This window comes from Pteropus alecto, unplaced genomic scaffold, assembly GCF_000325575.1.
Source record: "Pteropus alecto unplaced genomic scaffold, ASM32557v1 scaffold61, whole genome shotgun sequence".
NCBI lineage: Eukaryota > Metazoa > Chordata > Mammalia > Chiroptera > Pteropodidae > Pteropus > Pteropus alecto.
Genome location: NW_006434835.1, coordinates 14,818,364 through 14,830,840, shown reverse-complemented (window position 1 = coordinate 14,830,840; position 12,477 = coordinate 14,818,364). Strand labels below are relative to the sequence as shown.

Below are 12,477 nucleotides of genomic sequence, written 5' to 3'. Positions count from 1 at the left end.
AAAAAAAAAAAAGCTACTGATCAGGAGTGGAAATTTTGATAGAAAGTAAAAATTATGGTAGAAGTGAAACTGTAAAGTAAACACATTTATGGCTTAGTTCTTTGAACACACAATCCTTCATCCCCCATCTTTGATCCCAATACAAATGGTAGAAGGATTATGATTATGAACTTGAACTTTTCAAAGTATCTTAAAAGATTAGACGTCAATGGGACCTTGGAACCCCCTAGTCCAATGCTTGCTGCATTGGTTCTGTCTTACCACAACTTTCTCAGGTATGTCCTATACCCTCAAAGGGAACAGAGCACGGGCTTCTCGGAGGGATGTCTGCTCAACAGGACGAGGGCCAGATGGGTTGGTCTCAGCCAAGATCTGATCTGGGCTTGGGGTCCAGGAAGGTGCCCAGTGTAGTAATAAGTCTGGGAAACTGAACTGGCTTGACTGGGTACTCAGAGCAGGATGGGGTTCAAAGGACTACCCCACTGCAGGGGCCCAAGGGAGAAGGCGAGAACAGGTTAAAGACCCCAGCAGTAGGTGACAACCAAGAGTACTGGACGTACTAATGTGTCTTCTCAGCAGATGAGGAGGGTAGGACCCAAGGAATCTGGGATGGACTCGGGTTCATACGTAGTAACCAAATCCTAGAGAGGACACTCGGCAGGTTGTAATAACAGGAACTCAGGGTCAAGGGTCAAAGCACGAGGTGAGTTATAACAACCGAGGAGAATACGTAGAGGCCCTGGTATGTAGCAGTGAGGCAAGAAGTACCTTGTAATGAACTCAGAATAGGCATCCGTTCTGCCTGAACACCCTGTGCTCAGTCAGAAGTGGCTCTAGGAGCCTGGGAGGCTTTGAGCATCCGGAAAAAGAGGAGTAGGTAGGCAAAATCTGGGAACCAGTCTCAGTTGGAGAGGAAAGACAGATCTAGGATTGGTGATGAGGACCAGCAGGCAGGAGAGAGGAGGCAGCTTTAGCAAGGCAAGTCATTGCCTAAGAATCATTTACAGAGCAGTTAGATCTGATCTCTTTGTCAAGAGGTTCTTAACAAAGAACTTCTGGGCAGTCTGAATCTATTTGGTCAGCCTGAGTCTTGGATAGAAACTTCTGGGTTTTAGGAGCCCTAAAATAGGGGTTGACCTCAGCCAATGGAGGGAAGGATGAACTACCTCATCTAGTAGGAATCTGTGATATCTCTGTCTGAAGAGTCAGCCCTATCCTCCAACCCAGGTTCAAGGTCCTTCTGGGGAGCGTATATCTGTTAGGAGCCCCGCCAGGCCAGCTCCAGGGCCAGGCTCCTTAGGGAGCAGCCCATCCCTTTTGGTGTCGGCACCTCCATCCTCCAGGGCTCCAGGCACTGGGGAGCCCAACAGAATCCATTATGCAGTTCTGTACACGATCAGCGCTCTGTGGTCATTGTCAACTGACCCGAGTCTCACGCAGTGCCACCATGCCCTGCCCTACTCTCCAGTCGAGCTGAACTGGAGAGAAAATGTGCAAAGCAGAAGACACGAAACATATAAGGAATTCTTGCTGTTTCTGCTCTGCGCATCACTGTCCATCATCGTCCATGCCGATGAAAAATATCTTGAAATTCACACGGTGTCCTCCTTCTGCCCACATCTGCTTATCACCACTGCTACTCGACATATAGAGTTCACACACAACCAGAATGGGGCGATGCTGCAGGGAGGCAGGTGGGCAGAAGAGGGTGGTTCTGCCACTGGGACCAGCACCCACGGTTCATGTCCATCAGGGAGACGCAGCCCCTCAGACTGTTTGCATGCAAATATTTTTGCTCTTCCAAAGCTGCCAAGGAAGTGACAAGGAAGATAATAACGATGGGTGTGGCAAGAGGTTGGGAAAGACGGGGAGAGTGGGGAGAGAGAACAGGAGACCAGATCTAACAGATTTTTCTTCTCTAAATGTCTATGATTAGAGCCCCCAGTGAGGTCTTCAAGGCTTTGAATACTGAGACTCTGAAAAGGCTATTTTTAACAGATGATATCAATTTTGAATTGCAGTTCTAAGGGCAGTGGAATTCTAAGCGGCTCTGCCGGCTCCAGGATATTTTTCTTACCAAGAGAATTGCAGAGAGGGCAGGCAAAATTAGTATTAAATGTTTAATGTTACTGCTTTCAGATTGGTTTTGGGTTCAGTCTAGGATAAAGCCATTTTTACTTGCATGAACCTGCTTTATAGTATGTCAAGGTGATTTATATAATCAGCATGTGCAATATGTTCATGCCCTTTTTCTTGAGCATGTGGCCTAATTTTATCATATAAAATGATCATAGAAATGAATTGTTTGGGGCCTGGCTTTATACCAGGGATAGCTTGACTTCAGATTTGCTGGTGGGTCCTGTGGAGATGTGGACCTTACAACCTGTCAGTGCAACGCGAACATTTTCACTCTAGTTCTCCCTCCATCTTCCTCACCAGAAGGAAGGCGCCTTGGAGGGTGGTGGGGCCAATGGGCAGTGGCGGGGGCCCATGACAGGTGTCAAGAAGAGAGAGCAGAGCAGGAGGCCCAGAAAGCCAAGGGAGATTGACAGCCAATCCATCTGGAGCGGGTCCAGAGCAGCCGTGGCAGGTATGGCCCGTGTGGCGGGCACAGCTGGGTGGAATGGCGAGTTAGAGGCAGGGTGTGGAAGACCCTAGAAGTCAAGCTGAGGAGCTCCTATTTAATTCTAAAGGAGCCAGGAAAGTATGGCTTTGGATCTGTGTTTTGAAGATCGTATTTAACAGTACTGATCTGGAAGGACCAGAACAGGAAAGATGAAAAGCCAGGAATAAAAGAGAGTAAGAAACGGCACCAGGAGAAAGGTAGAATGGATAGAAAAGGCTCTGTGGGGAACGGAAGCAACGGGACTGAGGAACGACTGCCTAAATCTCCCAGCTCTACCACAACCTCCGCCCGTCAGCAGTGCCACCAGGGACATCATGGGGTTCTCTCTGCATAATTTGCAAGGCCGCAGACACAGTATGTCCCACAGTATGTCCCACCTTTTTCATTATGAAAATAGAGAACATGTAGGAAACACAAAAAAGGTGGATAGAAAAAAAAAAAACCCAACAACCCAGCCATGCTGCTCATAAAATGCGTACTCTTAACATTGATGGCACATTTGGTTTTACTCTATTTTCTAGGCGTTCAGATTTGTTGTTTATTTTTTACCTTGATTGTAAACACTGTGCACAAAAATATGCAATCCATTTTTCATTTACTTAAGGCATTTTCCTTACTATATGGAAAGCAGGTTCATAAATGCCATTTTTATTGACTAGATAATATTTCGATAAGTGGTAAATGCCATCATTTACTAAACTATTCTCCTCTTACTGGACATTTAAGATATTTCCACAGTTTCATTATCATAAAAAAATACACCATAATGAACATCTCTGTGTAAAGCTAAATTATAGTTACAATTGATTCCTTGGGATAGATGAATAGAATGAAATTACTACATCAAACGACATAAGTGTTTCTGAAGCTCTAGATATATATTTCAAAATTACTTCCTAGAAAGATTCAACCAATTTGCACTTATTCTAGAAAAGAACGAAAATGCCTCTCATATTGCCATTTCTTGGTTCATACTGAAAATAATATTTACTTTTTAAAAAATCAATTTGATAAGTAAAGATGGTATCTTAGTATTTCAATCCACATCTTTCATTATAAATTTGTTGAATATTATCCCACATTTATAACCAGTACTATCTCCTCTTCTGTAAGCTGGTTATTTGGGGCCCTGGCCTCAAATCTTTTAGTGTCTTAACTTCCCCACTCCACCTCCACTACTTATTATATGCCACTAAAATATGACTGATTCCTTTGTCTGATTTTTAAAAAACACTTCTTTTCATTGTTTGTCTTTTAAATTTTGATGTTTTCTTATTTTGATGTCAAATATTTAAATTTTTAAATAGTTAAATCTATTGATTAGTCATTTTCTTTAAGATTTCTTTTAACAAGTCTTTCCCTCACGGGAGATTGCTAGATATTTCACTTAAGTGTATTTTTAGTGGACGAATTACCCCTAACCTTGCCTTCTCGCTAGAATGCAAACAGTTCCTCTTTGCTTTTTAAGATAGTAAGTTGCATGAGGCAGGATAGATTTAATGGGAATCATGGCACATTCTGGGCTAGACTAACTTTTCAAGGCCTCAGACTGTGTCTGAGGCTTCTGGATAGAGACACAGGGGTAAATGGATGCTAAAAAAGTTCTCCCAGGAAGCCAACATCCCCTTCTTCCCAAATCCTGCCAGCAGCATCAGATTTTACCCGCCTTTGGAAGAACGCGTGCGATCCACCCCTCGGTGCCACTGCCCATTTTCTCAGTCTGTTCAATAATTCAGTCTACTATCATTTTCATAATAGGACCCCATGTTTTACCCTAAAAGTATAGTATAGTTTCTGAAAATCTCTCTCTCTCTTTCCTATCCTGCTTACCCATATCGATGACGACCCACATCACGGATGAGCCTCTCAGAGAGGTAGGCTCCAATCCGATCGAGCTTCTCTGGAGCTGAGAGAGCGTAGAAGGTCAGCTTCTCCATGTTGGTCTTCACCAGGCCATCCTGTAAGAGACAGACCATTCCTGCCCACTCTAGTCATACTATGGCTAGAAGAGTTCAGGCCTAAAGGTAAATATTAATTCGATTTAATCGACCATTAACAGAATGCCATTATGTATGTGACTGACAATAGGCAGTTTTCAGGGATACAGAGATGGTTAAAATACAGTTCTCGCCCTCCAGGAACTCACTACTTAGCCCAGAGTGTGTTAGCTACACATAAGTTATATGAATGTATACATATATGTGTGTGCATGTGTGTATATGTGAGTGTGCACATGGGTGTTTGGGTATGTATATACACGCTAAGTGTGTGTGTGTGTATGAATGACATGGCTTTATTGAAAGGGACTCAGAATTAAGACGTGCTGGACATCTGACACCGACGTAAGCAGGAAGAAGACGGCAGCTCTGCGGCTCTCAGGGAACTGCGGAGGGTGCCGGCAATGTGACCCCCCACTGCCCATCGAGAAGGGGCCATTGATTCTCAGAGGGCATGTCAAGTAAATCAGATCCTGCCATTCCTGAAGCCACACAACCTGTCATGCAGCCTGACGGTGGAGAAGTGGCCCGGAAGCCAAGAAACCAGGCCTCGCATGTACGCACGTCCAGACACCTGGCGGATGCCAGAGGGGGCCCGGGAGAAGACAGGGACTCCTGAGCCAAAGCCCCAGAGGGAAGTGCTCACACTAAGCAGCAGGAAATAGTCCCATCAAGAGAGCGAGCCGCTCAAGGAACTATCACCCAGAGAGACATGAGCGGGAAAGAATCTCAGTCGTAGAGCAATGGCCATAGCATGGCATGATGAACTTCCAGAGCCCTCTGCAGATCCTGACCTCAGAGAGATCCAAATACCCTCAGCCTTCAGGCCCCCAACAGCAGCCCCCAACGCCTTGGGTGGGCTGGAATGGATAGAGGCACGATGCTAGCTGGAGATGTGACCCACCTCGGGATCTTCAGGGAAGATGTTGTCAACCAGCCGTTTGTACCTGGGGCGCAGGGCACCGCAGCAGCCACACACACCTGGAATGGCAAGGAGAGAAACCCATGAGCGCAGCCCTCCAGTCAGGGTGAGGAGACCTGGGAACCAGGCCCGGACGGACTGTAAGCAACCAGACCCAGGCTGGAAACAGAAAGGTCCCTGCGCCAGAGTGCAGGGACCAGGATGCGGCCTCATCCCTCCCTGGGGCTGGAATCTCCCACCACTTCCCCACGTTCCAAAACATCTGCCTTCCTTGCTTCGTGTCTTTTGCTTGGGGATCAGGCACAGTGGCATATGCAAGGGTGATGCCAGCAGACCAGCACTTGTTAATGATGCCAGGCCATGGAGGAACATTTTGAGGGGTGAGGCTTTGGGGTGGAAGCTTACATATAGGTCAGGTGCCACCCTCATATAGTCCACTGTTGTGGAGAGAGAGAGAGAGAGAGACAGAGAGACAGAGAGAGAGAGACAGAGAGAGAGAGAGACAGAGAGACAGAGACAGAGACAGACAGACAGACAGACAGATAGGACTATAAAATGCCTCCTGCAGCTCAAAAATCTTCCCGGTGTCCTGGAAGATGGACGGAGCTGGGAGAAGCGGTTGCTCATCCTACGCTGCCCCCTCACTTTCCCCCCAAGAGAGAGAGAGAGAGAGAGAGAGGCAGATAGACAGACATATCTTCCCGGTGTCCTGGAAGATGGATGGAGCTGGGAGAAGCGGTTGCTCTTCCTACGCTGGCCCCCCGACTTTCCCCCCACTTCTTTTATTCTCTGCTCCTCAACTTCCTCTCCCATCCTCTCTCCTGGGGCTGTTTCTGTTATAGAATGTTATGGGAAACTATGATAAATTAACATCATCATTAATTATTAACATTTGAAAATGCATCTTTAAAGCAGCCTGACTGTGATGTTTGAAAACCGTGGTGTTTGAGAGCTGGGCAGGACCCCAGGGGCCAGCCAGTCTGTGGTTCTCAATGCCAGTCCCCCATCCCCGCCTACTTAATTAAGGTTTTCACCAGTCTGTGGCCAACTGAAAAACTATGAACCATGTGGCACGTTTTCAGACAGCTGAATCCATTCCATTTAAGAGACTCTGAGATGACCTGCTTTTCTGTCTTTGGTGCTATGAAAAATGATGTTCAGAAATCACTGATAATAAAACAAACCTTGGGAAAATTAAAAGTTGACAATTTTAGGTTATACCATAAAAAGTGTTCAATTGATGAAGGAAACTGAGCCTGTCTGGGAAACGCTGCTCCTCTGTAACCTTCCTCCTGAGCAGGGACCCCGGGGCACATTCCAGCGCACTCCCCCGCCCGCCCCCGTGTGGTGGGGGAAGTGGGTGCTCTCTGTGGAAAAGGGGAGAGGGCAGGGAAGGGCCTGGGAAAGTCCACCCCCCAGATAATTGCCTACCAACGATCACTGAATTCTGCTAATACAAACCCTGTACTTGAAATGCAAATGAACCCTGGAAATATCAAGCTGAAGGGCCACTCGGAAAAGCATGCCAGACATCAGTGGGAATTACTCGAATCACACGAAGAGCTTTACCCAGGGTGGAGGAAAGTGCTCTAGGAGCTGTGACTGGGAGGGGGTGAGGGGCGGGCAGTGCCAGGAGGAGGAAGGAGCAGAGACTTGGGCGCTAGGGGTGACTCCGGTATGAGGGACTGGTTGTGTCCTTGGGGAAGCCGCAGGACACCCCAAGAGGGCAGGATAGCAGACGGCTGATTTGTGACACCCCTCCCCCCACCACGGGGCTAGCTGTGTGCCCTCCAGTCTCCTCTGGGCCAGGCACGGTGAGGTCGGTGGAACTAGTCCATGGCTGCAAATCCAGCCCCTCCAAGTTCAGCCTCATTGGGCTGAACTGGCATCTCCTCGTCTCTGCCCTGCCCCCGCCTGCGAGAGGGCGTTTGGGCTCCAACTGGCTGGCACTGGGTTATTTCTCGTGATGGGACAGCTTCGTGGGGCCTGTTCTTCCTCTTGGTCCTCAGAGCCCAGGATTCACCCCTACAGAGGCCGCCCCACCCTCTGCTTGGCTCCCAGGTGGGCCCCAGGATTGCTCGAGCTCCCAGGCAGGCCTCTCCCCTCCCAGACAGGGAGGATGGCCCTTTGCATTTTAAGGGAGCGAGAGAATAGTGACATGGAGAAGTTAGGTCTGAAAAAACCCGTGGCAGTCCTTTCCTTACACCTTTCTGAAGGGCGTGAGCGCCGGGGCCTGCGCTGGACAGAGCTGCCAGGCTCACGGCTCTTGGAAACCCAGACTGGTTGAGAAAACACAGGCCCATTCTGAATATTCAGGGCAGAAACATCTGTGCCAGGGCAAGAGGAGGCTGTGGGGTTCTCTGTGGGGGTGCCACGCACGGCTTCCCCGGAGGTGGCAGACCTAGTCAGGCCCGGGGCTGGGGACAACTGTGAAGCCATATTGCTGACCATATCCTGTTTGGAGGAAAGAAACATCGAAAGGACCACTGAGGAAATAAACCTAAAGCTGGTAGCTAGCTATCTGCTTCCCATGAGACGAAAGTGATTTTTTTCGGATCTCGGCCAGAGAGCAGAGAGCCCCGAACAGCACTCCGCACCTGCTGGGCAGGTGATCAGCCTGACACAGGAGATAAAGCCTCCTCTCTGATAAGGCAAGGAGCTGGCCTCTAGGGGCCACCGAGCTCAGGAGGTAACAAGAACCCACAGGCAGCCCTAGAAAGCTTCCAACCAGAAGGTGAATTCAAAGTAGCCACAACTAGGCCACGGAGGGAAAAAAACAACAACAAAAAAAAAACAAAAAAGAATAGAAGACACTGGGAAGAAATCGGAAACAGTTCATTCTTACCAAAGATTAAGTGATACGTTTTTACATATTCCTTTAATCTTGCTTCTGATGGTATTCATTCTTAATATTAGTATGTAGGAGAAAGTGGGGCTTTGACCCACAGCCATGTGCCTGTAAAAGAGCCTTTTAAATTGTGAGTCCTTATTTCTCAGATAGAGCACTCTCCACCCTCTCTTACTCTCTGGGGATCACGTCTGGCAGATCCAAACATGGGACACGAAAAGTAATTTATTAAGGATCCTCTTCCATCAGTAATATTTTTATACCTATTTTAAGTTAGACAGAGAAACACAATATGGCCAAGTTATTAGGATGCATTTGCTCTGGTTACTGAAAAATCACGTCAGTGGGGATTAACAGAGTTTCCAATGACAAGATTTCAGGGGCTTCCTCCAACTTTAAAACTCTCAGAATGGTCAGACCTGCTCCAGCGGCCCTGCCCCTCCCGCCATCTCCCTGTGGTTCACCCTGCCCCCACCACTCGGGCCTCCTTGTACAGTCCTGGACTGTACAAGGAATGTTCTTCTGGAATGTTCTTCCCTACAGCCTCCAGGCCCCCACACTCATTACCCTACGGTGCCTGCCAAAATGTCATCTCACTGTGGATCATGTCCCTGGCCACCATTCGCCACTAATTTTCTATCCTTAGTCTATTCCTCTTCACAACTCTTTTTACCAAAGGACACACTTCATGCGTGTCTACACTCTGCCTCTGCCACTAGAAGGTAAGCTCCTCAGGACCTCCAGGTGCTTGCCCGACAGCTCTCCTAGGGGGACCTCAGGGGAATGAATGGCCCTGTTGGAGAACCATTGGCTCTGGTTCCTGAATCCTGCCCAGCCTGTTTTCTGGAGTGGCCATCACCTAGGGCTGGCAAGGCTGGACCCACTGGGGGCCAATTTCTATTCAAGACGGGGGGCTTTGGGCAGCAGGTTGCCTTGGGTCAGGGTTCTCCTGCCCTGCCCCTGCCGCACGCTGGCCCCCGGCCTACTATGCGCCCATTCCACCAAGCCCTGCTCACTGGCTCCCGATTCGGCCTGTGTTTGCAGCCCTGACATCTCATCGCGGTCACCCTTGTGTCTCTGTGGAGGGGCCAGAGGTATTCCACTGTGAATCTGGTGCACAGCCAGGGTGAGAAGCACTGGCCCAGCTCTCTGCCTGCCCAGCATGTGACAGCAGATCTCCCAGCTGCTGCAGCCTCCGTGGACTCTGGAGCGCTTGCTTGGTCTGCCAGCGGCATCTGTGTCCCCACAACTCTAATATGCAGTCCAGCCCTGTTTCTCTTTCGCTCTGTCTGCTTGCTCCTGTTTCCTCGACCGATCTGCGCTCAGCACTAGGCCAAGCACTTTAGAAATATTTCATATGATTCTCGTAACAACCACTAAGGTATGTTCTCATTTTACAGATCAAGCAGCAGGATCAGAGAGGTTAAGTGCCCTCCCCAAGGTCACACAGGATGTGCTCTCTGCCGTGAAGCTCCCCTAATTCTCCCATCGCTTTCCCTAAAATACATCCCCAACGATCGCTCAGGTTCGTCCTGTGCTCTCCTTTGCCTGGGCCACTGCTGATTGGACATTTCCTTAACACTTGAGATCCAGCCCTTGTACATGCCACGTGGCCAGTCTCCTTGCTTCAATTCATTCTACGTGTAGTTTTAAGGCAAATCTTCGCTTGGTTCAGTTTGCTTCACAGTCAAGCAGTTAGCACGGCTCATCACTACATTAAACGTCAGCCCTTCAACTCAGTATTCAACAAGGGAAGCCCTGTAAAGGCGGGGGGTGGGTGGAGGGGTTGGTCCATCTTCACGCCCTTCCTCCCCGGTAGGGGCCTCTCACTCATGCTCTGTCTCCTGGAACAGCCCTTGTCCAGCAGTCAGAGGCCACATCAGTGTCCGGTGTGAGAAGGGCTGGGAGGTCGGAGGAGGAGCAGACTAGGGGAGCCATCCAGCCACAGAGAGCCCCACGCTGCGGATGAGAGGATATTCGGGTGACAGGGACCGGGCAGAAAGCAGAGATGGTGAAGGGGCAGGAGAGTCGGAGCCACGGACCTGGGAGGCCTGGCGGACCCTGGCACCTGCCGAGCCCTGCCTGGAAGCCCTTCGTTAATAATACGCCCCCCTCTAGGCATCGCTTTCCCCTCTGCCAGCTGACTTCCATGTGTCCTTTACACCATATGATCTGGTACAGTCTTCCCCCACTGCGTGCTCAGGCTGAGTTATTTCAGTGACTCATATTTCTTCCTCCTCAGATAAACTGTAAATTCTTCAGGTCTCATTTTCATCTGACCTCAGTACAGTATCCGAGCCCAGCAGGGCGCAAGGAAAGCTGGCGTGATGCGTGACACCTTTGATCAGCGTGAGACCCAGGGAAGTCACCTCCTCTCCTAGCCCTTGGTTTCCTCCTCACAAACATCGATGCCATTACTCCCATTCGCCAAGAAAAATGCCTTTTTCGCTCAGAATAGTTCATATTTATTTTCTTAGCTTTATAATCTCCTCCAAGTCAGCAAGGGCTGACTTGATCATCCCTACAAAAGCAAACAATTTACAATAAAGTTTAACCCAGCGCCAAAGGCACAGACACCCCTTTCGAATGAATTGGAGGAAACAGAACAAAGTGCAGAGAGAAAGGGGCGTCAGACTCAAGTGCCTCCGGTGAGGACCAGGCCTTGTGTCCAGCTGACGTGAACTGAACCTCAGCAGTTTGTGTGGTACTTGTTGGGTGGGGTGAGGAAGAGGAGGAAGTTAAAAAAATAAGAGATCTGCCATAAAAAACTTACTCTCTACTGAGGAAACGACACACACACACACACACACACACACACGCGCGCACACACACACACGCACGCACACGCGCGCATTTAAAGCTGATTATGTTACAATGAGACATAAGGAGTCCATACAACTGAAGAGATCTCCGGGAGTTCGATCAGTCCAGGAAGGCTTCCTGAAAGAGGCAAGACGTGAGCTGGATCTCTAGGGGTGGAGAGAGCTGATAGTCTCGGCAAATCCATGAAAGAAAAAATCGACAGCCCTTCGAGGGGAAAAATGTAAGAAAACAAAAAAGTTTCCCTTTTCTCCTTATTTCTGATTTTAAAAGGAATACATGTTCATGTATATAAATTTCATATATAAAATATGAAAAATGAAAAATGAATGTAAGCATCACTTATAATCACACCATTCATGATTAACTACTAAAATTTATGTATTTGTTCTAGTTTTCGTTTCCATTAATGCATATTTTTAAACAGATGCATGAAATTGGGATCCTACAGTATCACATTAAAATAAAATAAAACCTATTTTATTCTTCTTATATTGTGAGCATCTACTTTCTCACTAAATATTTTTCAGAACCTCATCTTAATGGCTACTTACTGTTCTCTCTTTCGACCAGACCCTGACTTATTTAATCATTTCCTATTGCTGTTTCCAATTTTTTTGTTATTCTGAATAGTGCAGCGATTTGCCCTCCGTAATTAGAACTGGGAATCGTCCAGAGAGAGACTGGTTTGGTTTTATTGGTGATAAGGAAGTCAAATGGTGCCATGTGGCTGCGAGACTAGGATTGGAGGGGACATCTGCAGGGGTCAGGAACCGTCTCTCGTGGTCTGGGTAAGATTCAGGATCAAAGAGACCATGAGGAGGTGCTGAGGAAAATGAGCTCGGGGAAGGAGGCAGAGTCTAAATTTCCAGACAGGTTTTTATTGGAAGTGGGATTAAACAGCAGCTGAGTTCTCCCTGAGGAGACGGTTTCAGCCAGTGAGTGTCTGAATTTACAGACAAACCAGCAGCTGTCAGTAGCCTGACCTTTCTGAGCGCTTTGCATTTTGCTTACTGCTTTCCGGCCCACCTCGGTTAATCTGATTGCCACTTTAGTTGAAGATGGGGATTTAAAGAGAGAGAAATGTGTCCAATTGATTTAATGTCAAGGCTTCAGTTCTTTACTAACTGTAAGCTTCCCTAGGCTTTGGTACTGTTCTTCCAGAGAGTAATAGATAAAAATAAACAGAATGTTTTCCTATTCCTTGTCTCTTAGAACCACTAACAGCAGGAAGAAATTTACCCCACCTCTTTCCAGGAGTCAG

General features: G+C 48.0%; 1 protein-coding gene across 2 annotated transcripts in view; it reads right to left on the bottom strand.

Moving 5' to 3' along the window:
• Positions 1-5,605, bottom strand: part of EFR3B (EFR3 homolog B) — a 55,759-nt gene extending 50,154 nt beyond the window's left edge. The window contains exons 1-2 of one of the 2 annotated variants that reach the window (XM_015588254.2): positions 5,528-5,605; positions 4,457-4,584 (exon numbers count right to left, since the gene is read on the bottom strand). In XM_015588254.2, coding sequence (XP_015443740.1) covers positions 4,457-4,563 — 107 coding nt within the window. In that variant the 5' untranslated portion in view covers positions 4,564-4,584; positions 5,528-5,605. The remainder of the gene's footprint in view (positions 1-4,456; positions 4,585-5,527) is intronic. The other variant, XM_025045772.1, reaches the window with a different exon arrangement.
• Between the last annotated feature and the right edge of the window lie 6,872 nt (positions 5,606-12,477).